The sequence below is a fragment of the Myodes glareolus genome, chromosome 2 (genome assembly GCF_982192425.1).
Source record: "Myodes glareolus chromosome 2, mMyoGla1.1, whole genome shotgun sequence".
In the NCBI taxonomy this organism is placed as follows: Eukaryota; Metazoa; Chordata; class Mammalia; order Rodentia; family Cricetidae; genus Myodes; species Myodes glareolus.
The window spans coordinates 16,039,132-16,063,632 of record NC_142027.1 but is presented as its reverse complement, the minus strand read 5'-3'; the positions used below and the strand labels follow the sequence as shown (position 1 = coordinate 16,063,632).

The 24,501-nt window shown below is 41.0% G+C and overlaps 1 protein-coding gene across 1 annotated transcript; it reads right to left on the bottom strand.

Moving 5' to 3' along the window:
• Positions 1-881: 881 nt before the first annotated feature.
• On the bottom strand, positions 882-24,382 carry Mrpl39 (mitochondrial ribosomal protein L39). The gene is made up of 10 exons (XM_048422592.3): positions 24,226-24,382; positions 23,468-23,674; positions 21,427-21,566; positions 20,052-20,151; positions 19,244-19,311; positions 16,153-16,265; positions 13,586-13,651; positions 5,124-5,277; positions 2,033-2,080; positions 882-1,063 (listed from the first exon to the last, which is right to left on the bottom strand). The coding sequence occupies exons 1-10, from the start codon at positions 24,287-24,289 to the stop codon at positions 1,013-1,015; spliced, it is 1,011 nt and encodes a 336-aa protein (XP_048278549.3). The 5' UTR covers positions 24,290-24,382; the 3' UTR covers positions 882-1,012.
• Between the last annotated feature and the right edge of the window lie 119 nt (positions 24,383-24,501).

Genomic DNA, 24,501 nt, shown 5'->3' with positions numbered 1-24,501 from the left:
ACTGGAAAAGAAAAAACAGTTTTGGCAAAGGCTTCCAAAAAGGAAAATCCAGTAATCAAAGTCTGCTCAAAGGTGAGATGAAGCAGGTATTTTCAAACACTGTGGAGTATCCCTTGTCAAAACCTGAATGCAAGTAAAGGACATGAGAGAGGAAATGGGATATAAAGCTAATTTCTTTTCCAGCTAAAACACTGTCATGGGTCTTTCACAGCTGGTGATGGCTAAGTGCATACAAATACAGTCAATAGTTAAAGTATGAAAATCCGATGTGATACTCCACGCCCTCCATCCCAAATGGCTATTCTAACTGCGTGGAAGTTCACTGAGTATGTGTACAGAGTTTGGGTCTAGTTAATTTTGGTGTTCAATTTTTTTTTATTTGCAAATTTTATAATAAAGTTTACTAAAAGTTTAATATTTAAATATATAAAAAAAGTTTTATATATTCTTAAAAAATACAAAAACCAAGCCCATTGGGGGCTAGCATCTGCAGCATCTAGCAGTAGCTTCACTACCGGAACTGCAACCCTATGCAGGTTTTCCTACAAGAGGCAGCACAAAGTAGCGGACCTGCATTCAAACTCTGTTTCCTCGCTTATGAAATGTCTGAACGAACTGTGACAATTAACTAAAAGGTTCACACCCTAATTCCAGCACTCTGGAGGCTGAGGCAGGAGGACGGCATAGCAAGTTCCAGGCCAGGCCTGACTAATACTGAGACCCTGTCTCAGACAAAAACACAGAAAAACTTTCTGTGGCGGTCTTACCATGTTGGCACAAAGTAACTACACAGTTCGCAGCGTCTTCTAACTGCAAACGCATGATTTTAGACAAGGATGTTTACCACACCACTGTGTAACAAAGCAAGAGATGGCAACACATACAGAGTATTTCCACATGTTTATAAATGGAGGTTGTGGGGCATGGACTTCGCTGACGTAGCCAGAGCTAAAGCAAATACATATTAAAGGCTTTTATTTTAACTTACTATACATACTTAAATTTTAGAAGGTTACTGGGTAGATACAGTGTTCTCTGTCTGTCTGATTTCATCTTCAGTCACCTGTAAAGACACCAACAGCTTTACTTCTCAAACAGACCTTTCAAAATTCACCCTAACCCACAGTCCAACCCTCCACTCCTCCTGTGAAAACCTGTCCCACTTTCCCTCAGTGATTATTACGGAAAGCTAAACAAGAACAAAGACTTAAAAAACAAGTTACTAATATAGATCCCCAAATGTATCCCATTTAAAACTACATAATCAGAAGCATATTACATGTAGACTTCCCAAGTTTCTCACCTTATTCTATCTATAGAACAAAAGCATTACCATAGGAAAAATCACCAGCTATGAAACACAAGGTATCTTGTGTGGGCACAGTTGTGTTTGCACCAGACTGCGTTACAGACCTAGTGCAAAGAGGTACCAGCACAGTCCGTGGTCCCATTCTATGGACAGGCTGTCATGAAGAAATTAGCAACTTGAAAATAAACTGGTCATGTATTTAATAAGTTTGCTGGTTAGCCTTAATTTATTGTTCACAGAGTGACTGAGTAAGTCAGAGAGCTGAGGAAGTCTCAGGCGGCTCTGACAACATGGTTGACAACATGGTGCTGGGGTCAGAAAATGTGACACTCTTACTTAAACCTCATAAGCCTTAATTTTTCAAATGTTCATTAAGGTCACAAAATTTTTTAAAAGGACTAACACAGCTACTAAGAACAATTACAATCACATTCCTTCTCTTTCAGTTCTATGCTATCATTTTAATTATGTTAACAAATTTAAAAGGCAAATTACAGCTTTATTCTTGCCAAAAGACCATCAGTGAACAGTCACTACTAATAAGAAAAATTAGTACTGTTTTTATTTTGCTTCTCTCCAAGGCCACTACCTCTATTTTGTTGGGGTTTTTTTGTTTGTTTGTTTTTTGGGGTTTTGTTTTTTTTTTATTTTTGTTTGGTTTTTGGTTGTTTTAATTTCTAAGACATCCCTTCACAGCAGAACATTTCTGCAGTGAAAACTTACCATTTTCCGTGATCTTTCCAACAGCTTGTCCCATATTGTGAAGTGCGCCTGAAAGGAGAACACCTGCTATGAATGCATACGGGAGGAAGCTGGAGCTTTTAGATTTATTTTATGTGTGTAAGTGCTTCCCCTGCATGTATGTACGTGCACCACATCTGTGCCTGGTGCCTGCGGAGCTCTCAGAGGGCCATCAAATCCCAGGAAGTAGATAAAGTTAAGGGTTTGTTAGGAGCCATCTTATGGGTGCTCTGAGTTGAACCCAGGTCCTCTGCAAGAACAAGTGCTCTTACCCACTGAGTCATCTTTCCAGGCACTCCCCACACCCCCCAGCCAAGAAAGGTTTGTTAAAGTCCAAATCTTTACACATAGCTTTTTAAAATCATATCTATGTGTCTATCTGTATGCAGGCGTGTGCATGTGGAAGGTATCCATTTGAAATCACATTTATGTGTCTATCTGTACGGACGCGTGAGCATGTGGACGGTGTCCAAGAAGGCTAGATGCCTCAGACACACTGAAGCTGGAGTTGTGGGTGCCATGAACCAAACTCTGGCCAGCCACTCTGAACCTTATAGAAGAGAAAGTGGGAAGTACACTTGAACGCATTGGCACAGAGAACCGCTTCCTAAATATAACCCCAGTAGCACAGACACTGAGAGAAACAATAAATGGGACCTCCTGAAACTGAAAAGCTTCTGTAAAGCAAAGGACATGGTCAACAAGACAAAATGACAGCCTACAGAATGGGAAAAGATCTTCACCAACCCCACATCAGACAGAGGTCTGATCTCCAAAATACAGAAAGAACTCAAGAAATTGGACACCAAAAGATCACATAATCCAATAAAAAAAAAATGGAGGACAGACCTAAACAGAGAACTCTCAACAGAGGAATCTAAAATGGCTGAAAGACACTTAAGGAAATGTTCAACATCCTTAGTCATCAGAGAAATGCAAACCAAAACAACTCTGAAATTCCATCTTACTCCTGTAAGAATGGCCAAGATCAAAAACACTGATGACAACTTATGCTGGAGAGGTTGTGAGCAAAAGGGAACACTTCTGCATTGCTGGTGGAAACGTAAGCTGGTACAACCCTTTTGGATGTCAGTGTGGCGATTTCTCAGAAAATTAAGGAAACAACCTTCCTCAAGACCCAACAATACCACTTTTGGGTATATATCCAAAGGATGCTCAATCGTGCCACAAGGACATGTGCTCAACCATGTTCATAGCATCTTTGTTTGTCACAGCCAGAACCTGGAAACAACCTAAATGCCCCACGACTGAAGAATGGACAAGGAAAATGTGGTACATTTACACAATGGAGTACTACACAGCAGAAAAAAAATAACAACAGCTTGAATTTTGCAGGAAAATGGATGGAACTAGAAAACATTATTTTGAGTGGGATAACCCAGACACAGAACAATTATCACATGTACTCACTCATAGGTGGTCTTTAAACATAAAGCAAAGAAAGCCAGCCTACAAACCACAATCCCAGAGAACTTAGACAACAATAAGGACACTAAGAGAGACTTACATAGATCTAATCTACATGAGAAGTAGAAAGTAGAAAAACACAAGATATCCTGAGTAAACTGGGTGCATGTGGACCTTGGGGGAGGGCTAAAGGGGGAGGGGAGAGGCAGGGAGGGGAGTAGAGAAAAATATAGAGCTAAAATAAATATCAATAAAAAAAATAAAATAAAACAGGAAAAAAAATGAAGCACAAAGGAATTAGAGTAGTTAACTTTTCCTACGGATACAATATATATACATAGGAAGTTTATAAAACAATTCCATGCGGCTCTTCCAGATGTCCATAGTTGAGCTGTTCCTCCTGCACCCTGCACTCCCATTCCTCTCCCCACTTGACCCACCCTTCCCATTATCCCCTCCTCCTTCCTATCACGTGTTTACAATCCCTGTTCCTTTAAGATCTTGCTTCCTCTCCCACCCCTGCCCCCACTCCTAGCTGAGAACTGACAGCTGAAGGGGAGGGAGAGTCCATTTTCTTTAGGGTGGGGCCTCTGGCACTTCCACCACACTCTAGTGGATGCCCTCACACCCATGAGTGCATAAGCACCACAAACTGGACTCCGTGGAAATATAAAAAAGGATGACACAAACTTAGAAAGGAGGAGAAAATAATAGATCTGAGAGGAGTTAGGGGAGAAGGGAGTAAATATGACTAAGATACACTGTATACATGAACTGTTCAATTACTAAAATTAATTAATAAAAACATATTGGCCAGGCATCATGGTACATGCCTTTAATACCAGCACTTTGGAGGCAGAAGTGGGTGGATACCTGTGAGATCAAGGCCAATCTGGTCTACATAGAGAGCCCCAGGATATCTAAGGGTATGTAGAGAGACCCTGTCTCAAACAAATATATTGAAAAAATAAAAATAAAAATGTAATTTTGACAAAGAACAATAAAATGGAATAAATTATTTACCCTATTCAGTGCCCTATTTATAGCCACAGTAATTAACACTGTGGGTATGGTAGAGAGAAGGTGACCGATGGAACAGAACTGAAACCCAGAAGCCGTCCCACCCACCCGATTTTTCCTATCACCGTGTCCATACCCTGACAGCCACACTGTATTTGTTTTCTAAGACATTACCACTGAAGAAACCAGACACGGGTTTCTTCTGTGTCTGCATGACACGTATTATCTCTTATAACTATAATTACCACGAAAACCAATGTTTAAAAAAGAAGTGAAAGGAAGAGCATTAGTAAGAGGTGGGGGCGATGTGGGAAACAATCCTAACGGTAGGGGAGAGGGCGACTCCCAAGGCCCAGGGCGTTCCAGAGGCCTCACTCACTAGCAACCACCCCAGGGTCCCTCAATTCGTCATTACCTGTTTCTCCTACGCTACTTCGGAAAATTAAAAACACTATCTCAATTTGATTCCTTGAATGAACCTTCTGTTTTACATTATGAAAGAGCTTGCAAAATTATTAGTGGATCCTGAGGAAATAAAAATGCTTGTTCTTCCAATTTCTATAAAGTCAAGTCTAGAATCAGTCCATCCCCGCACTAGAAGCTGTGGAGCTTCGCTTTTACTTACTCTCAAGTGGGTGGGTAAAGACAGGCCCTGAAATCTCCTTGTGAGGCTCGCCTGAGTGGAGTGGAGATTGTGGACTGCTGACACTTCGTACTGGAAACAAATGCTTGTTCTTGGGATAAGAGGGCCTTCACTCACATCGATGAAGTCACCAATTCTGGTTTGATGTTAAAAAATAAGCAAAGAAAACATTAATATCAAATCACAGTAGTGTGAAAAAAATGACTTCTTTCTGCTAGATCTCAAGGCAAAAATAACCTGCCCAATTGCCTTTAATAAGCCTGATATACAATGCCCAGAGAACAATCCACCTGTAACAACCCTGACATACAATGACAAGAATAATCCACCCAATCCACCTGTGACAACCCTGACACACAATACCAAGAATAATCCACCCAATCCACCTGTAACAACCATGATATACAATGCCAAGAATAATCCACCCAATCCACCTATAACAACCCTGACATACAATGCCAAGAGAATAACCTGGAAATTGTAAGATAACTCATTTTTTAAATTAGGATTCATATAACTATAAAGGATTTTGAGAGTCATGGGACCCATCATGTTATCAAACACATCCAATTTGTCTACAACTGACAACTTACAACCTTGCAACAACTCAAAGTAGCCAAGTCTTCAATTTGGTACGCAGAATAAAAGAACTGTTTCTACAAGAAAACACCCTGGAACTTTGGAGCTGGGAAAAACTCAGAGTTATATGAGGACTTGATGTATAAGCATGAAGACCTGAGTTTGATGCTCAGCAACCACACAAAAGCCAAGCACAGAGGCAGGGAGACTACTGACCAGCGAGTGGCACTGATCCTGAAGCAGAAGATACAATGGAGGGGTAAGTGTGTTCCTGACCGCCACACAAGTCCGGTAAGGGAACACACAATCTTCCTGCCATCCTTATCTCCCTGGCTACTCCAAAGGGGTGGCTTCCCCCAGCTAAACCCTCTCTCCTCCTACCCCATCCCGGCTTTCTGCCTGGAACCCCTACCCTTCCTCTCTCCCTTTTTTGGGGCTTAAAATCCTTCAACTCAGCCTGTGTGGGCGCTGCCAGGTCAGGGCGGTGAGTGCAAACGGGAGGGAGTTCCTTTGTTTTAATAGCCTGCCTGCAGCAAGGTAGGACTGCAGGCAAAGAGATTCCTGGATAGCAAGGGGCAATAATCCTGTAGCAGAAGACCCAGCGGAGGGAAGAGCCATTGGAGAGCATCTGAAGGAAAAGATGGGCAGGTGCCAAGGCAAGAATTCCTCCAACAATCTGAAAAACAACATGAAAACACCAGATCCCAGCGATCTACGACAGAAGGACTTGAACACCCTATTCCGGAAGAAGTGGAAAACAGTGTCATTATGAAAGCAATAGAGTCTCTTAAACAGGGTATGAATAACTCACTGAAAGAAATAGAAGAGAAATATAACAAAAAGATTGAAGAAATGAGTAAAGAAATGGAAGAGAAATATAACAAAAGGTTTGAAGAAATGAGTAAATTTGTAAATGATACCCTGGGAAACCAAGAAAAAACAATCAAACAGGTAATGGAATCAGTTCAAGAATTGAAAACTGAAATGGAGGCAAAGAAGAAAACATAAACCGAGGGCCGGCTGGATATGGAAAATCTAGGTAAACAATCAGAGACTTCAGGAACAAGCATAACCAATAGAATACAAGAGATAGAAGAACAAATCTCAGATTATGAAGACACCATAGAGAAAATAAACGCTCTGACCAAAGAAAACAGCAAATCCAACAAATTCTCATCACAAAACATTCAGGAAACATGGGACATAATAAAAAAAAAAAACAAATCTAAGAATAATAGGAGTAGAAGAAGGATAAGAATTGCAGATCAAAGGTCCAGAAAATATATTCAACAAAATTATAGAAGAAAACTTTCCCAACCTAAAGAACAATATTCCAATGAAGGTTCAAGAAGCATACAGAACACCGAATAGACTGGATCAGAAAAAAACATCCCCTCGCCATATAATAATCAAAACACAAAGCATTCAGATTAAAGAAAGGATATTAAGAGCTGCAAAGGAAAAAGGTCAAGTAACCTATAAAGGTAAACCTATCAGACTTACACCAGACTTTTCTATGGAAACCATGAAAGCCAGAAGGTCCTGGATAGAGGTACTGCAGAAACTAAGAGACCATGGATGCAAGCCCAGACTACTATACCCAGCCAAGCTATTGTTCACTATCAACAGAGAAAACAAAATATTCCAGGATAAAAACAAATTTAAACAATACGTAGCTACTAATCCAGCCTTACAGAGAATATTAGAAGGAAAATCACAACCCAAGGAATCCAACATTCCCAACACTGCCTACAATAACTCAGACATCTAGCGACCCTTCACAAGCACAACTCAAAGAAGGAAAACACATACACTCTACTACCCAAAAAAATGATCGGAGTCAACAACCACTGGTCATTAATATCACTTAATATCAATGGACTCAATTCACCTATAAAGAGGCACAGACTTAGAGATTGGATACGAAAACAGGATCCAACATTCTGCTGTTTACAAGAAACACACCTCAACCACAAAGACAGACACCTACTCAGAGTAAAGGGTTGGGAAAAGGTTTTCCAAGCAAATGGACCTAAGAAACAAGCGGGTGTGGCCATTCTAATATCTAACAAAATCAACTTCAAACTAAAATCAATCAGAAGAGATGGAGATGGACATTTCATACTCATAACAGGAACAGTTCATCAGGAAGAAGTCTCAATCCTGAATATCTATGCCCCTAATATAAAGGCACCCACATATGTAAAAGAAACTCTTCTAGAACTCAAGGCAGTCATCAAACCACACACACTAATAGTAGGAGACTTCAACACTCCTCTCTCACCAATGGACAGGTCAATCAGACAGAAACCTAACAGAGAAATAAGAGAATTATTGGAGGTATTGAATCAAATGGACTTAACAGACATCTATAGAACACTCCACCCAAATAGGAAAGAATATACCTTCTTATCTGCAGCTCATGGAACCTTCTCGAAAATTGACCACATACTCGGTAACAAAACAAACTTCCACAGATACAAAAAAATATTAGTAACCACCTGTGCCTTGTCAGATCACCATGGATTAAAATTAGAATTCAACAACAATGCTACCCCCAGGAAGCCAACAAACTCATGGAAGTTGAACAGTCAACTACTAAATCATCCCTGGGTCAAAGAAGAAATGAAGAAAGAAATTAAAGTCTTCCTTGAATTTAATGAAAACAAAGACACAACGTACTCAAACCTATGGGACACTATGAAAGCAGTGCTAAGAGGAAAGTTCATAGCACTAAGTGCCCAATTAAAGAAAACGGAGAAAGCACACATTGGAGGCTTAACAGCACACTTGAAAGCTCTAGAAAAAAAAGAAGCTGATTCACCCAGGAGGAGTAGAAGACTGGAAATAATCAAACTGAGGGCTGAAATCAACAAAATAGAAACACAGAAAACAATCCAAAGAATCAATGAAACAAAAAGCTGGTTCTTGGAGAAAATCAACAAGATGGACAAACCCCTAGCCAAACTAATCAAACGGCAGAGAGAGAACATGCAATTTAATAGGATGAGAAATGAAAAGGGGGACATAACCACAGACACAGAGGAAATTCAGAGAATCATTAGATCTTACTACGAAAGTTTATATGCCATAAAGTTGGAAAATGTAAAAGAAATGGACATCTTTTTTAGATAAGTACCATATACCAAAGTTGAACCAAGACCAGGTGAACAATCTAAATAGACCTGTTAGTCGTGAAGAATTAGAAGCTGTTATCAAAAATCTCCCTACCAAAAAAAGCCCAGGACCAGATGGTTTCAATGCAGAATTCTACCGGAACTTCCAGGAAGAACTAATACCTATACTCCTTAATGTATTCCATAATATAGAAACAGAAGAGTCATTGCCAAACTCCTTTTATGAAGCTACAATTACCCTAATACCAAAACCACACAAAGACACAACCAAGAAAGAGAATTACAGGCCAATCTCACTCATGAACATCAACGCGAAAATTCTCAATAAAATACTGGCAAACTGAATCCAAGAACACATTAGAAAAATTATCCATTATGATCAAGTAGGCTTCATTCCAGAGATGCAGGGCTGGTTCAACATATGCAAATCTATCAATGTAATCCATCATATAAATAAACTGAAAGAAAAAACCATATGATCATTTCATTGGATGCTGAAAAAGCATTTGACAAAAATTCAACACCCATTTATGATAAAGGTGTTGGAGAGATTGGGGATACAAGGATCATACCTAAATATAATAAAAGTAATATACAGCAAGCCGACAGCTAACATCAAATTGAATGGAGAGAAACTCAAAGCCTTTCCACTAAAATCAGGAACACGACAAGGCTGTCCACTCTCTCCATACCTCTTCAATATAGTGCTTGAAGTTCTAGCAATAGCAATAAGACAACATAAGGGGATCAAGGAGATTCGAATTGGAAAGGATGAAGTTAAACTTTCGTTATTTGCTGATGATATGATAGTGTACATAAGCGACCCCAAAAACTCTACCAAAGAACTCCTACAGCTGATAAACACCTTTAGTAATGTGGCAGGATACAAGATCAACTCCAAAAAATCGGTAGCCCTCCTATACACAAAGGATAAAGAAGCAGAGAAGGAAATCAGAGAAATATCACCTTTCACGATAGCCACAAAAAGCATAAAATATCTTGGGGTTACTCTAAGCAAGGAAGTGAAAGACCTATTTGACAAGAACTTTCAGTCTTTGAAGAAAGAAATTGAGGAGGATACCAGAAAATGGAAAGACTGCCCCTGCTCTTGGATTGGGAGAATCAACATAGTAAAAATGGCAATTCTACCAAAAGCAATCTATAGATTCAATGCAATCCCCATCAAAATCCCATCAAACTTCTTCACAGACCTTGAGAGAACAATAATCAAGTTTATATGGCAAAACAAAAAACCCAGGATAGCCAAAACAATCTTATACAATAAAGGAACTTCTGGAGGCATTACCATCCCTGACTTCAAACTCTATTACAGAGCTACAGTATTGAAAACAGCATTGTATTGGCATAAGAACAGAGAAGTCGACCTATGGAATCAGATAGAAGACCCGGATATTAACCCACAAACCTATGAATACCCAATTTTCGACAAGGGAGCTAAAGGTATACAATGGAAGAAGGAAAACATCTTTAACAAATGGTGCTGGCATAACTGGATGTCAACCTGTAGAAGAATGAAAGTAGATCCATATCTATCACCATGCACAAAAATCAAGTCCAAATGGATTAAAGACATCAACATTAATCTGTCCACTTTGAACCTGATAAAAGAGAAAGTGGGAAGTAGTCTACAAGATATAGGCACAGGAGACCACTTCCTAAGTAGGACCCCAGTAGCACAGACAATAAGAGAAACAATGAATAAATGGGACCTACTGAAACTGAGAAGCTTCTGTAAAGCAAAGGACACTGTCAGTAAGACAAAAAGGCTGTCTTCTGACTGGGAGAAGATCTTCACCAACCCCTCATCAGACAAAGGCCTGATCTCCAAAATATACAAAGAACTCAAGAAACTAGACACTAAAACTCTAAATAACCCAATTAAAAAATGGGGTACTGAACTGAACAGAGAATTCACAACAGATGAACTTCGAATGGCCAGAAGACACTTAAGGTCATGCTCAACCTCCTTAGCGATCAGGGAAATGCAAATCAAAACCACTTTGAGATACCATCTTACACCTGTCAGAATAGCTAAAGTCAAAAACACCAATGATAGCCTATGCTGGAGAGGATGTGGAGTGAGGGGAACACTCATCCATTGTTGGTGGGAATGCAAACTTGTGCAGCCACTGTGGAAATCAGTGTGGCGGTTTCTCAGGAAAATGGGAGTCAACCTCCCTCAGGACCCAGCAATTCCACTCTTGGGAATATACCCAAGAGATGCTCTATCATACTACAAAAGTATTTGTTCAACTATGTTCATAGCTGCACTATTTGTAATAGCCAGAACATGGAAACAACCTAGGTGCCCCTCAATAGAAGAATGGTTAAAAAGGTGTGGAACATATACACATTAGAGTTTTACTCAGCGGTAAAAAACAATGACATCTTGAATTTTGCATGCAAATGGATGGAAATAGAAAACGCTTTACTGAGTGAGGTAACCCAGACCCAAAAAGAGGAATATGGTATGTACTCACTCATAAGTGGATTCTAGCCATAGTTAAAGGTCTTTGAGTCTATAATTTGCGATCCTCGAGAAGCTAAATAAGAAGGTGAACCTGAAGAAATCATATAGTTATCCTCCTGGATATTAGAAGTAGTCAAGATTGCCAGACAAACTTGGGTGCACGGGGGGGTGGGGAGGCGGAAGTAAGGAGAGATGGTTAGGGAGAGGGGAGAGGGGGAGGATTGATGATGGCTTGGGGGAATGGGAGGGGGGGAGGGAGGAAGGATGGTTATGGGAGCAGGGAAGTTTATATCTCAACTAAGGGAGCCATTTTAGGGTTTGCAAGAGACTTGATTCTTGAGGGGTTCCCAGGCCCAAGGAGAGGTCCCCAGATTGTACTCTGGGCAGCAGAGGAGAGGGTGCCTGAACTGGCCTTGGCCCATAACCATACTGATGAATATTTTGCATGTCACCACAAGAACCTTCATCTGGCGATGGATGGAGATAGAGACAGAGACACATATTGGAACACTGGACTTAACTCCCTAGGTACAAATGAGAAGCAGAGGGAGGGAGATCGTGAGCAAGGAAAGCAAAATCATAGGTGGCCTTGCTCCGACGATGGATGGAGATAGAGATGCAGACCCACCGTGGAGCACTGGAAGTCAGGACCGCGAAGGGTGCGTTCACCCACTGATACAAGGGGACTGATCAAATGAGAGCTCACCAAGGCCAGCTGGACTGGGACTGAACGAGCATGTGATCAAACCGGATTCTCTGAATGTGGCTGCCATGGGGGGCTGACTGAGCCCCCAAGGTCCAAATGAAGACTAAGTAGCCATTGACAATGGCACTGAGTCTTGTTTTGTCTGCATGGACTGGCTTTTTGGAATCCTGGCCTGTTTGGTTGCTCACCTTCCTGGACCTGGAGGGAGGGGGGAGGAACTTGGATTTCCCACAGGGCAGGAAACCCTGACTGCTCTTGGGAATGGTGAGGGAGGAGGAGAGGGAGTGGGGGGAGCGGGAGGGTATTGGGAGGAGGGGAGGAAGTGGAAAGAGTGTTTTCGGATACTTGAATAAACAAGTCTAACTGAAAAAAAAAAAAAGCCAAGCACAGCTATGTATGCCTATAACCGCTATTACATGAAAGGCAGGGACAGATAAGTCCCAGAACTTCACTGACTAGCCAGTGTAGCTGATGCTATGAGTTTCCTGCTTAGTGAGAGCCTTTTCTCAAGGGATAAGGCAGAGAGCAACAGAGGATCCTCAGTATCCGCCTCTGAGAGAGTATGAGCTCATGAGCTCTTCTCTCTCTTTTCCCTCCTTTCCCCCCCCCCCCAACCCCCATACCTGGAAACTGCTCTCCATGGGAAAGCATCAACATAGCAGTGGATTTTCTCCATTTTACAGAGAGTACATTCCAATTAATTTACATGAATCATAAATAACAAATTAACACACATGGTTCTATACTACCATGTCCAATTCCTAACTAAATGTTTTGCCCAATTTCAGAATCAATTTTCAAAAATTTCATTTTTAACATTCTAAAATCTTCAACTGAATAAAAATAAATCATAAGATCGCATGTGGTAACACATGCCTATAAATGCTGTGGAATAATCCTTTTGTACATTGTTACAATTGGTTTAATAAAACACCGATTAGCCAGGCAGGAAGTACAGGCTGGGCAACCAAATTAAGGATGATGGGAAGGAAAAGGGCAGAGTCAGGAGATGTCTGCCAGACACGGAGAAAGCAAGATGGGCATACCATACTGAGAAAAGGTACTGTCATGTGGCAGAGTGTAAATAAGGAATATGGGTTAACTTAAAATGAAAGTGTTAGTTAGTAATAAGCCTGAGCTATTAGTCAAGCATTTATAAGCCTCTGTGTGGTAATTTGGGAAGCAACTGCCAGGTATTTGGGACTGAGCAACTCTGAGACAGGAAACTTCCGCCTACACATTCATGTAATCTCAACACTCAGGAAGCTGAAAGCAGGAGCATCACATATTTGCGGCCAGTTTATAAGAAGCCCTGTCTCAAACAAACACAGAAAGGTAGAAAATACATAAAATGAAAAACGAAAAACACAATTGTCCCTAGAGATCATGTGAAACTCCCAGTTGCCACATAAACACTAACAAAGCAACAGAGGAAGGTAGTGACAGCACAATACTGTACACACGCATCTACTGCACTGGGGGAACACAGCCAGGCTTCCTATAGCATAGCCACCCAATTTCAGACACTTACCTGTGTAACTTGACTATTCTTTCAGGATTCTGAGATGCCTTCTCCTCTATGAAGTCCACCTTATACCTGAAAAGCAGCACCAAAAAAGAGAAAAAAAAGATCAAACTCCAACTATCCAGAAACACCTAAAGATGCCGTTTTCACTTCAGCTGCAGCAGTTGCTTCAACTGCAGCTTCCTAATCCTCACTTCCCTCTTCTCAGGCTCCGGTCCCACAGCACCACTAAACGCCTCTCACTAAATTCACAGCACGATGGTTGTCAACCGAGTGGACACTTTTTGTGTGTGTGTGGTATTTTCAAGACAGGTTTTCTCTGTAGCTCTAGAGCCTGTCCTGGAACTAGCTCTTGTAGACCAGGCTGGCCTTGAACTCACAGAGACCCACCTGCTTCTGCCTCTGCCTCCCAAGTGCTGGAATTAAAGGTGTGCACCACCACCCAGCTTCGAGAGGACACTCTGCTTCTCTCCACTTCTTGCAGCATCCTTTCTGCTGGCCTCAGTGACATGCCAGCTGCCTGCTAACCCAGCTCCTTAGCCACCCTTCACTTCCCTTCCTTTTAAGGCCAGTCTATCCTAGACCCTCATTTTCACTTAAGCATCTGCCTTAAAGTCACTTCTTGACTTACAAGTGTTAGCTTCCACTGACACAGTTAGCTCTCCCACACCCTGCCCCAACCATGTCTCTCCTCCGTGCTAGAGATCCAAAACTTCCTGATATCCCACAAACACTTTAACTCACCAGTCACCAAATGGAACAACAAAAATGTCTCCCCCTTTTCTCATGAATTTCCTATCTTAATATGGTAACAAAACTGTTCGTGTGTCTCAGTGAAAAACCAGAGATTTCTTTGATTCTTCTAATGCCACACCCCGTATCACTACCACCAAGTCCTGCCAATTTCAGTGCCTGAAGTCCCTGAGTTTACCCAGCCGTCACTATAACTAATTAGTACACATGCAGAACGTGGAGCCCAGATAAACGATTACTAAGAACTTGTTCGTTTATCCTCAAGCCCCAAGTAGATATCCAGTGGGCATGAACATGAGGTCGTGAACTGTGGATGCAGTGGGATGCACCGATTTACACCCAAGGCAGATGGAGGGTCAGTTCCCTTGGATATGCCCTGGACACTGGACTCTGAACACCTCAGAATGGAGAGGATATAAATACTTAGCAGCTTTGATACTGATAATATATTAAATTAACATTTTAGTACCACAGATTTTCTCTTAACATTTTTATATAGCCACAAGAAAATTTAATAAAATTAGGTAAATGGTTTAATCATATTCCTATATGTATGCCTTGACTTTTGTCAGAAAGAAAGCTGATGAGCTCTGATAACCCAGGAATTGTCTTACGGCATCAATGCTACAGGATGGTTTGACCTATGACATTAGGTACTATCTAGTTCAGTTAAACATACTTTAGTGCAAAGTGTAAACACTTCACAGCAAAGGGCTTCCCAGTCAGTCCTTTAGAGAACGCTGTCTTCTACCCCTCGGGAGGCCTTGCTTTGCAAGTAGGCTAAGTGTGGGCTTAACACTTCAGCATCAATGTCTCTGGAGGTATACTGCTTTCTAAGACGCCAACCCAGACAATAAGTTGAGAAACCTCTTGATACATTTATGACAAAATATTTCTATAAGAGTCTGAGTTCATGGCTACGTACCTAAGGAAATTCTCATCCACACTCTTCACTAATTCCAAGGTGTACACTGTGGCTTTAGGCCACAATGTTTTCTGTTTTCAGCACAGATCTCCCTTTAAAGTCTCTGTAATGTTTTCTAGTACATGAATTCTCAAATTCAGTGTGCTCTTAACAACACAAGTAGAAGGGAAACTATAAATTTTAAGGGAAAAAGAGACTAGAGAAGCCAAGCAGGATTTGAAATGTTGGCAAACCCATCATATGGCTACTTCACAGAGAGAAACGTATGACCTAATGCATAAACACTGTCCAAACTATGTGTATTTTCAGTCTTAACCTTTCCACTGGGCCTGGAAGACCATGAGGGAAAGGCTGCTGTGTGCACAAAAGAACAGCGTCTGTAAACACAGGTCAGCACTTCAGAGTGGAAACAAGGGAACACACTATCCTGATAAAAACGGAGGGCTGGCCTAAAAACAGACACTAAAACCCAGTGAGGAAATTATTGAGGGAATAGACACCACTTTCCTCAGGAAATCAGCAATGAGATGAACACAGACAACACAGAAAGAGAAATGTGATTAAAAAAAAAAAAAGAATAAATCTTAGGGCAAAAAAATTAAAATGATGTCTTACGTAAACCAAAGATAAAAATTCCTGCTGTGTGGAGGTGTAAGGGCCCCACAGCCCCAGGTTCCCACACTAGGACAGGAGGATGAGGCCTGCACAGCTTTACTGACACTGGGTCTCACACTCAACAGCAGAAGGCTTGCTAATGTGCACAAGACCCAAGGCTCAACCAGCAGTACTTGAAAAATATATATACTAACTAAAATAAAAAGACAAAACTACTTAAAAGCTGAGTTTTCATCATTATATCTATTCTTAAAAGAATGCGAATGCAGCCAACACTTACTTGTTATGTTGAAAGATTTCTAAGGCTACTTTTGCATCAACTTCCAGAGTTTCAAAGGGAAGGTCCCGAAATATTAAAGCATGGGCATCTTTTGTGAAAGAACGCAGGTTCTCCTGGGGAAAAAAACAAAGTGCTAGAAACCATTCACCCAAAATCATTTCTCCATAAGACAGAAAGACGAAACCACATACTTAGTGCTGCAGATCTTAGTTTAAAAGAAGGAAAAACTCATTTATTAGGATACTTTTCATTCATAATATTTTTTCAATCTTTTCAATTTTACAAACTAAAAATATTGTACTGTTAAAGATAAATCTGAAGAGAAAATCTGAACATTTTGCCCAAAACATACAAATAAATGTTTACTAAATAAATATGTTTACTAAAATTATAACACAAGTAGAAACATTAATAAGCAGTGAGGCATAGAAGACTGCATACTGTGTACACATGACTAAAACTATGTTCAATAAATGCAGGAAACAATGCTGAGATTCCATCTTACACCTGTAAGAATGGCCAAGACCAAAAACACTGATGACAACTTATGCTGGAGAGGCTGTGGGGGAAAGGAAACACTTCTGCATTGCTGGTGGGAATGCAAACTGGTACAGCTCCTTTGGATGTCAGTATGGTGATTTCTCAGAAAATTAGGAAACAATCTTTCTCAAGACCCAGCACTACCACTTTTGGGTATGTATCCAAAGGATGCTCAATCATACCACAAGGACATGTGCTCAATTATGTTCACAGCATCTTTGTTTGTCATAGCCAGAACCTGGAAACAACCTAAATGCCCCTTGACCGAAGAATGGATAAGGAAAATATGTACATTTACACTACGAAGTACTACACAGCAGAAAAAAATAATGACATCTTGAAATTTGGAGGCAAACGGATTGATCTAGAAAACATCACACTGAGTGAGGTAACCCAAACTCAGAAAGACAAATATCATATGCACTCACTCATTAGTGGCTTTTAGGCATAAGGCAAAAGAAAAACAAAAATACAAGCCTACAATTAACAATGAGGACCCTAAGAGAGATGAGACATACATGGATCTAATCTACATGGGAAGTAGAAAAAGACAAGATCCCCTGAGTAAATTAGGAGCATAGGGACCATGGGAGAGGATTGAAGGGGAGGGGTGGGGAAGGGAGCGGAAGGAAGAGGAGCAAAGAAAAATGTATAGCTCAATAAAATAAATAATAAATATATACAGGAGAAAAATATCACTGTTTTCATCCCTCAGTTTCGCTGGTCATGTAATGTTAGTACATCCCAGATCAGTCAGGGCTGCCATTTTTTAATGAGGCAGAAAATACACAATTAGTTAAGGTTTTTGTTACATATGTCATTGCTATTTGGGGTAGTTTTTCATGTCTGAATCTTAGTTAAACTCACTCCTTTTTAAAAAAAAGTTTATTTATTTTATTTGTCTGTGTGTGTGTGTGTGTGTGTGCGCGCGCGCGCGCGCGCGTAAGTGCCCACAGAAGCCAGGAGAGGGTGTCCGATCGACTGGAACTGGAGTTACAGACAGTCGTGAGCTGCCTGATGTAGGTGGCAGGAACAGAACCCAGGACCTCAGTCAATACAGCAAGTGCTCTTCTCATTGCCGAGTCATCTCTGCAGCCTCATCTGGCTCTTGCTATGTATGACTCCTGCATATACAGAACGCTCACTGTATGCACAATGCTAAAACAGTGTAAGGTGGCAGTTTGCACACTCTACTCTGGGGACCCAAGTAAGTATGGTTCCAGGTCCCCTAACACAACATTAACCAACAAGATAAGCTCATGCATACACATGCATATGTATATGGGGTGTGTGTGTGTATGTGTATGATATATATGTATTCATATATGTACATGCAGGTCTGAGTAGTGGGTGGTATATGTGAACCTGCTGGGGTGAGGGATACATGCTAAGGCCATAACAGAACATCAGGTATCATGTGTCCTGCTCTGTCATTCTTTACCATATTCCCATCAGTGTCGGTCACAGGACCTGAAGCCAGGCTGATGCTCTGCAAGCCCCCCGTGATCCCCTCATCTCTGCTCCAGCACCCCCAACAGTACAAGGGCGACAAGTAGGTGCCGTCCCACTCAGCCTTTTACAGGGATACTGGAGATCTGCACTGAGAACCGCATGCTGTCACAGCATCTGAGGATTTTTACTGCTGTGAAAACACCATGACCACAAGCACAGTCATGGAGGAGAGTTTACTCCACTCACCTCCACATCACAACCCATCATCAATGGAGAGCAGGGCAGGAACCAAAAGCAGGAGCCATCGAGTAGTACTGCTTAATAGTCTGCTCCCATTGCTTGTTCCACCTGCCTTCTTACAGCATCCAAGCGCATCAGCCCAGGGATAGCACTACCCACAATGGACTGGGCCCTCCTACATCAACCACTAACTAGGAAAACTCTATAGAGTTGTCCACAGGCCAATCTGATAGGAACACTTCTCAGCTGAAGTCATTCTTCCCCTATGACTCTAGCCTCTATCAAGTTAACAAAAAGCTAGACAGCACCCAGCAAGTTTCTTACTGAGCCACCTCTCCAGTCCAGCTCCTGTATCTTATACTCTGGATGTCCTAAAACTACTACCTTAAGAAAGGCACCTCAAAGGCTAGGTGTGTTGGTACACACCTTTAACCCCAGCACTCAGGAGGAAAAGGCAGGCATACCTCTGTGAATCTGAGGTCAAGTAACTTTGTAAGTTAGTCCCACGGAAGCCAGAGCTATACTGTAAGACTCTCATCTCGTGCAAAAACAAAGAAAAGAATAGACAAACAAGAAAGAGAAAGTCAAGCACAAGACAGAAAATATCCTAATCCAAATAAATATACAAATAAGCTGAAAAATCACCAACAGATGTGTTTACAATATAGTGATAGAAAAAAGATGAATGGGTGGATGAGAGATTAGTGACTGACAGCCACACAAATAACAGGGAGATATTACTCTTGGAGAGAGATTTTCTAACTGTCCTCAATGTGCAGAACCATTCAGCAGTACTGACAGCACCATTTTAGCAGAGTATAACACACTCAGAAAAGAATACTCCAAAAAGTAGACTTACTTTTGTTGGCATCCATTCATCCAGCCTCTTATCCAAAACTACATCATAGCAGAAGGCCCCAGCAATTACTATGAATCCAACAGCAAGCAAAAAAAAAAAAAAAAAAAAAAAAAGCAAGCCAAATCTGTTAGAGCAAGAAGTTTCTAATCTGTAACAACAAAGTTAGATCACAGAAAGAAAAGTTAGCAATTACCCCAACTCTACAAATGGATACAAATATAACTCTACAGGAAATGCCCAAATTCTTATCTCTTAGAATTCATTTTTTAATTTTTTGTTCTTAGACTCATCTGAGCTTCTTTCATTCATTTTCTCTCTCCCTCTCTCCCTTCCTCCCTCTCTCTCTCTCTCTCTCTCTCACACACACACACACACATATTAATTTCACACATTGCTGCTATACCTAACGATGAGAACTTCTGGGGTTAACAAAGTTAAAGACTCTTACCCTTGTACCTCATCACCAAGCTGCCCTTCTGGTCTGGTCTGCTTCTGAAGAACCCCCCAAAGCACAGCTCTTTTCAGCAGCCTACCCATCTGCCCATTCTCACATCCTCCCACAAATTCAGTTTAGTCCTCAAATGGACTAAACTGTATAATAGTGATTTCCATAACATTTGTATGCAAGAGTAACTAATTTCATCGTGTTAATTACTGACGTCTGATTACTTCACATTTCTTCCTAACATAGTATCTGTATTACCTACAATACATGAAGCACATGCCTATTCTTATACTAAATAAAATCAAAAATCAATACCAAAACATTCCCAGACCTTAAAAGCATAAATATTGATATATATATTACCAGGAACTTCTGGTGCTCTCACCAAGCTGACCGCATAATCGTCTTTGAAGGCCCTTTCTACTACACAGCCCATGATCATGGCACAAGAACGCCAGTAGGCCTAAAGAAAGAAATACACACATAAATGTAACACACTAAGATTCACTAAAGTTTCTACAGCATTAAAACTTAAAGCAACTCTTGGCTTAGTACATATTTTTCCAATACCTGCCCACTCATCCAGGGCAATTATGCAATTAATACAATCAAAAATCTATTACGCTTTTGTCAAAATACCCAGGTTCACATCCAGACCTTACTACTTTGTAACTAGTAACCTTAGTCAAGGTGTAGAAGTTCTCTTTATCATTTATTTATGGAAAATAGGAAGAAAATCACCTACTCTCTAGAGTTTATATGAGATCAAATGAACATCTGTCAATTACTTAAACCAGTACCTCAGTGTTACTACTCCTAAAGGCTCTTAACATCTTCCTGTCTAAGTATGTTATTTCAATAGATGTTTACGAACATTTCCTGAAGTGAAAGACTAGATCTAAAAAGGAAACTATCTCTGTATTCACAGAAGGAGTCTAATGCACCCAGCATTAAGAATAAATAAGAATAAAAATACTGTATTTAGCGTCTCTAGCCAAGTGTTGCTAGAGCCTAAAGAATTTTGATAAGATGAAACCTAGTAGGTTCCACAGCACAAATGGCATCCTAACTGAACCATAACACATAAACAGAGCACTAAAGGGGAAGACGGTGATCTGCTCTGAAGGAAGAGCACGACAAAAGCAGGGAGGAGTAATAAGTGTAAATCATTCACCACCAAGTCCTCTCATGTGGTCAGAGCACGAAAGGGGCGGGGGGTGGAGAGCCAATAGAGGGCAAGACTAAAACAGCAGGCTGGAGGCACAGCATGCAAACCCCCAGAAAGCTACGTCCACTTTACCATGCACACAAGTTCTTCAGGGATCAATGACAAGACCCCCAGAAAGTCACTGATAAAATGTAACAGAACTGCAAAGGATGATGTTCTAAGAGGTAGTTGGGGTGGGACAGAGTCAGAAAGTTACTAAAATCATCCACAGTCAATGGTTTGATTTCAGACCAAATTCAAGTTATATCAGTAGAAGTGGAACTCCCAAATACATAGAGGGTTACTAAAGGATATGAGCATAAATGACATGCCCTATAGTCTTATCAATCCGAAATACAAACAAGTTGATACCACTAGTATTTTGAGCTACAAAAATACTTAAGCTGATCGGTAAAACACTAGTAGAATACCACATGGGCATTTGGTCTGATTTTTAGATTTTATACTTCATAGAACATGGGTTTAATTTAAAAGGAAGAGAAAAAAAAGCTGGAGGAGGCAAGAAAATACCTTATTCACTTCTCTTGGGTCAGGGTCTTTGAAAGTAAGAAATTTAATCTCACAGGACTTGGTCAAAGGCTTATACATGTCCCACGGCTGTCCATCCACAAGCGCCAGAATGGACTTCCTGCAGTACCACTCACTTAAATCTGTGAATACAAACTGGATTGATGATCAGAATCTAACAAAATCCAATGTGAAAAGTTACATGTTTAACTGCTATGTTCTGAAACAAAATAATGGAGAGCAAAATTCTGCCAACTATTTTTGCAGAAATATTATATATTTTACATATGATGAATTTTAAAAGAAAACATCAACACACAAAAGCATTACTAACAAACTACCCAAACCTTTAACAAAAGCTATTACAGCTAAATGTAATCTTTTAAATTAATTTGTCAATTAATAAAATAATCTTCAAAGAGCTATAATTAAATAGTCAAAGAGAAACAACATGGATACATGGATTCATTAACACACAAGTCAGAAGAAAAGGAAAATATATCTATACATTCACGCAAATTTATTTAAATGATCCTTGAGTCTTGCTCCCAAACCACCGCTTTCTTATATTATTGCATTACAGACATTTCAAATAAAATAATGTAGTTACCACTGTAAAATTATGTGAATTCACATATAAACCAATCACCTCTAATCTGTTCCATTGCCCTACCCTAAGATTCTAACCCTAAATACACATTCTATACATATTCACAAAAATGGTCAAGCTACAGAGTCTAACATATAAACTAGTATTAAGTTCCATAACAAAGGTCTTAAAGGTCAAGACAAGGACGGCTCAGAAACTTCATCATTGCAGAAGGTATGTATAGAGCTCCATTGGGGCCTTTGGTTTGTCTTACTCTCCTCTGTAATCGCCTGGACCACACAGCAAGGCTAAGCAATACGTGAATATCAAATGAGTAATTACCATCAGTGCTTGTTTACGTGTAGAGTAGAAAGAGAGAGGGCTGGAGAGATGGTTCGGTGGTTAAGAGCACTGTCTGCTTTTCTAAAGGTCCTAAGTTCAATTCCCAGCAACCACATGGTGGCTCACAACCATCTGTAATGAGATTTGGCCTGTAGGCATGTATGCAGGCAGAATACTACACACACAATAAGTCAATCTTTAATTTTAAAAAAAAAAAGCCGGCTGGTGGGGTGGTGGCAGTGGCAGTGGTGGTACACGCCTTTAATCCCAGCACTTGGAAGGCAGAGGCAGGCGAACCTGTGAGTTCGAGGCAAGCCTGGTCTACAAGAGCTAGTTCCAGGATAGGAACCAAAGCTACAGAGAAACCCTGTCTCAAAAAAACCAAAAAAATAAAAAATAAATAAAAAAGAGTAGAAGGAGACCGAGAAAGCATGCCTTAAACTAGTTTCAGCTAGCAGCTAATCCTGTCAATTACTGAAGTGGTATTATTACTGAGTCTCTTAAAAGTTTAAGCAACACAGCCAATCATTCCTATTTACTATTTGGAGATATGCAGTTTAAATATCATGTGTATCAAAGCCCTATCCAAATGTCTTTAACCCCTTCATTTCCACACCAAATCATATATAAGCCCAAGGCTCTCTCGAACAATATAAACAAAATAATTAATTTTTATCCCTCATTATGCTTCACATCTTCAATCATACATTGAGTATCTGTACTAAACAAAACCACAACACAAGGGGCAGGCAGCAAGCAGATGAGAGTTATATTCGGTAAGGAAAAAAATGCTAAAAAGGAAAAGGTAGGAAAAAACAAAAACTCAAAATACTTTAATGAGACCTGCAGGATAAAGGCTCCCAGTACATGGAAAGAGACAATCTCACCAGCACCAAGCACCCCAGGCTTAGTCACATTCAAGCAAACTTGGAGACAACCTGCATGCTGCAATATCGGCAGTACCCACAAAGTAAAAGAGACCGTGAAGGACAACCAAGCGCCAAATAAAAAAATCCCTTAGCCTCAGAAAGCAATTACAGCACTTTCCCCTCCGCAGTGTTCTATGCAGCTCGCGTCAGATGGTCGGGGCTGTACACTGATTCTGCTACTTACGCATGGCACAACTGTAGGGGGTTGAAATGTTTTTGTTCATCAAGAAGACGACGCCAGGATCAGTTTTCCCAACATGCTTAACTTCGATCTTTTCTGTTCGGGGAGTTAACGATAACTGCCTACTTTTCTCTGTGTTAAAAAGTTCGTTCCTCATTTCTGTCAGTTTGGTGGGTGACAGCTGAGCAGCTGGCGATGTCGCTATAAACCCTATGAAAAAAAATGAAAGACTGAATAAATGAATAGCTTACTATAGGCCTGTAACAAGTAGAAAAAGCAGAAGAACTTTTGCAAAACATAGGCCAAAAATTCGACCGGGGCATACTTATACCACTTTATAGCATTAACAATTTTGCTTAGCATAGGCCCGCACCTCTGGTTTTCTCTCACATCCACTGATCTTCTCAGTGGCGTCCCAAAAGCAAGTGGGAGGAAACTACACCAGACTCGGTGGAAAGGAAGCAATGTTGGAGTTGGAAAGTGTCTGGGAGGGGACAAGAAAGTTCCATGAGAGCGGAAAGCCCATGCCCAAACTATCAACATCTGGCACGAGAAACGCTGGGCTTTTCTTCCAAACCCCAAAGCAAGAGACTTGGCCAGGCAAGCACAAGTATTCACTCCCTAAAGGAGATGGGGACGTTTGCAGGAGGCTAGGGCTGCTTCCTAAAAGCCCCGCAAGCGCCTCCCGTGCGCGCGTCCCTTCTCTTTCCCCGATTCTGCACTGCAGATTGTCTACCCAGGCTGGGAACGCGAAAACTCACTCCAGCGGGCCCCGCCGCCCGGGCTGGGCCGGCAAACCAGCAGTCTTCCGACCGTTGTAGCCATGACCGCCAAGGAAGCCAAGGGAGCCTTTTCGCCAGGGTCCTTCTCGTCCCTCTTCCTCCGGAAACCAGAACCGCACGGCCGAGGTTCCGTAGGACTGCTCAGTTCCGGACCCGGCGCTGGTGCTGCGTGGTGCCACAAGGGGGCGCGATCGCCCTTCTTTGAGGATTGATCTGATCAATCCTTGATTGCAGAAAGTTCTCCAAGGCGCAGGG

Coding starts and splice junctions, on each gene's coding strand:
- Mrpl39 (XM_048422592.3), bottom strand. CDS start 24,289: ATGGCTACAACGGTCGGAAGACTGCTGGTTTGCCGGCCCAGCCCGGGC. Junction 16,266..19,243: donor ATGAATGGATGCCAACAAAA/GTAAGTCTACTT, acceptor TTTTTTCCCCAG/GAGAACCTGCGTTCTTTCAC. Junction 2,081..5,123: donor CTTTACCCACCCACTTGAGA/GTAAGTAAAAGC, acceptor TTCTCCTTTCAG/GCGCACTTCACAATATGGGA.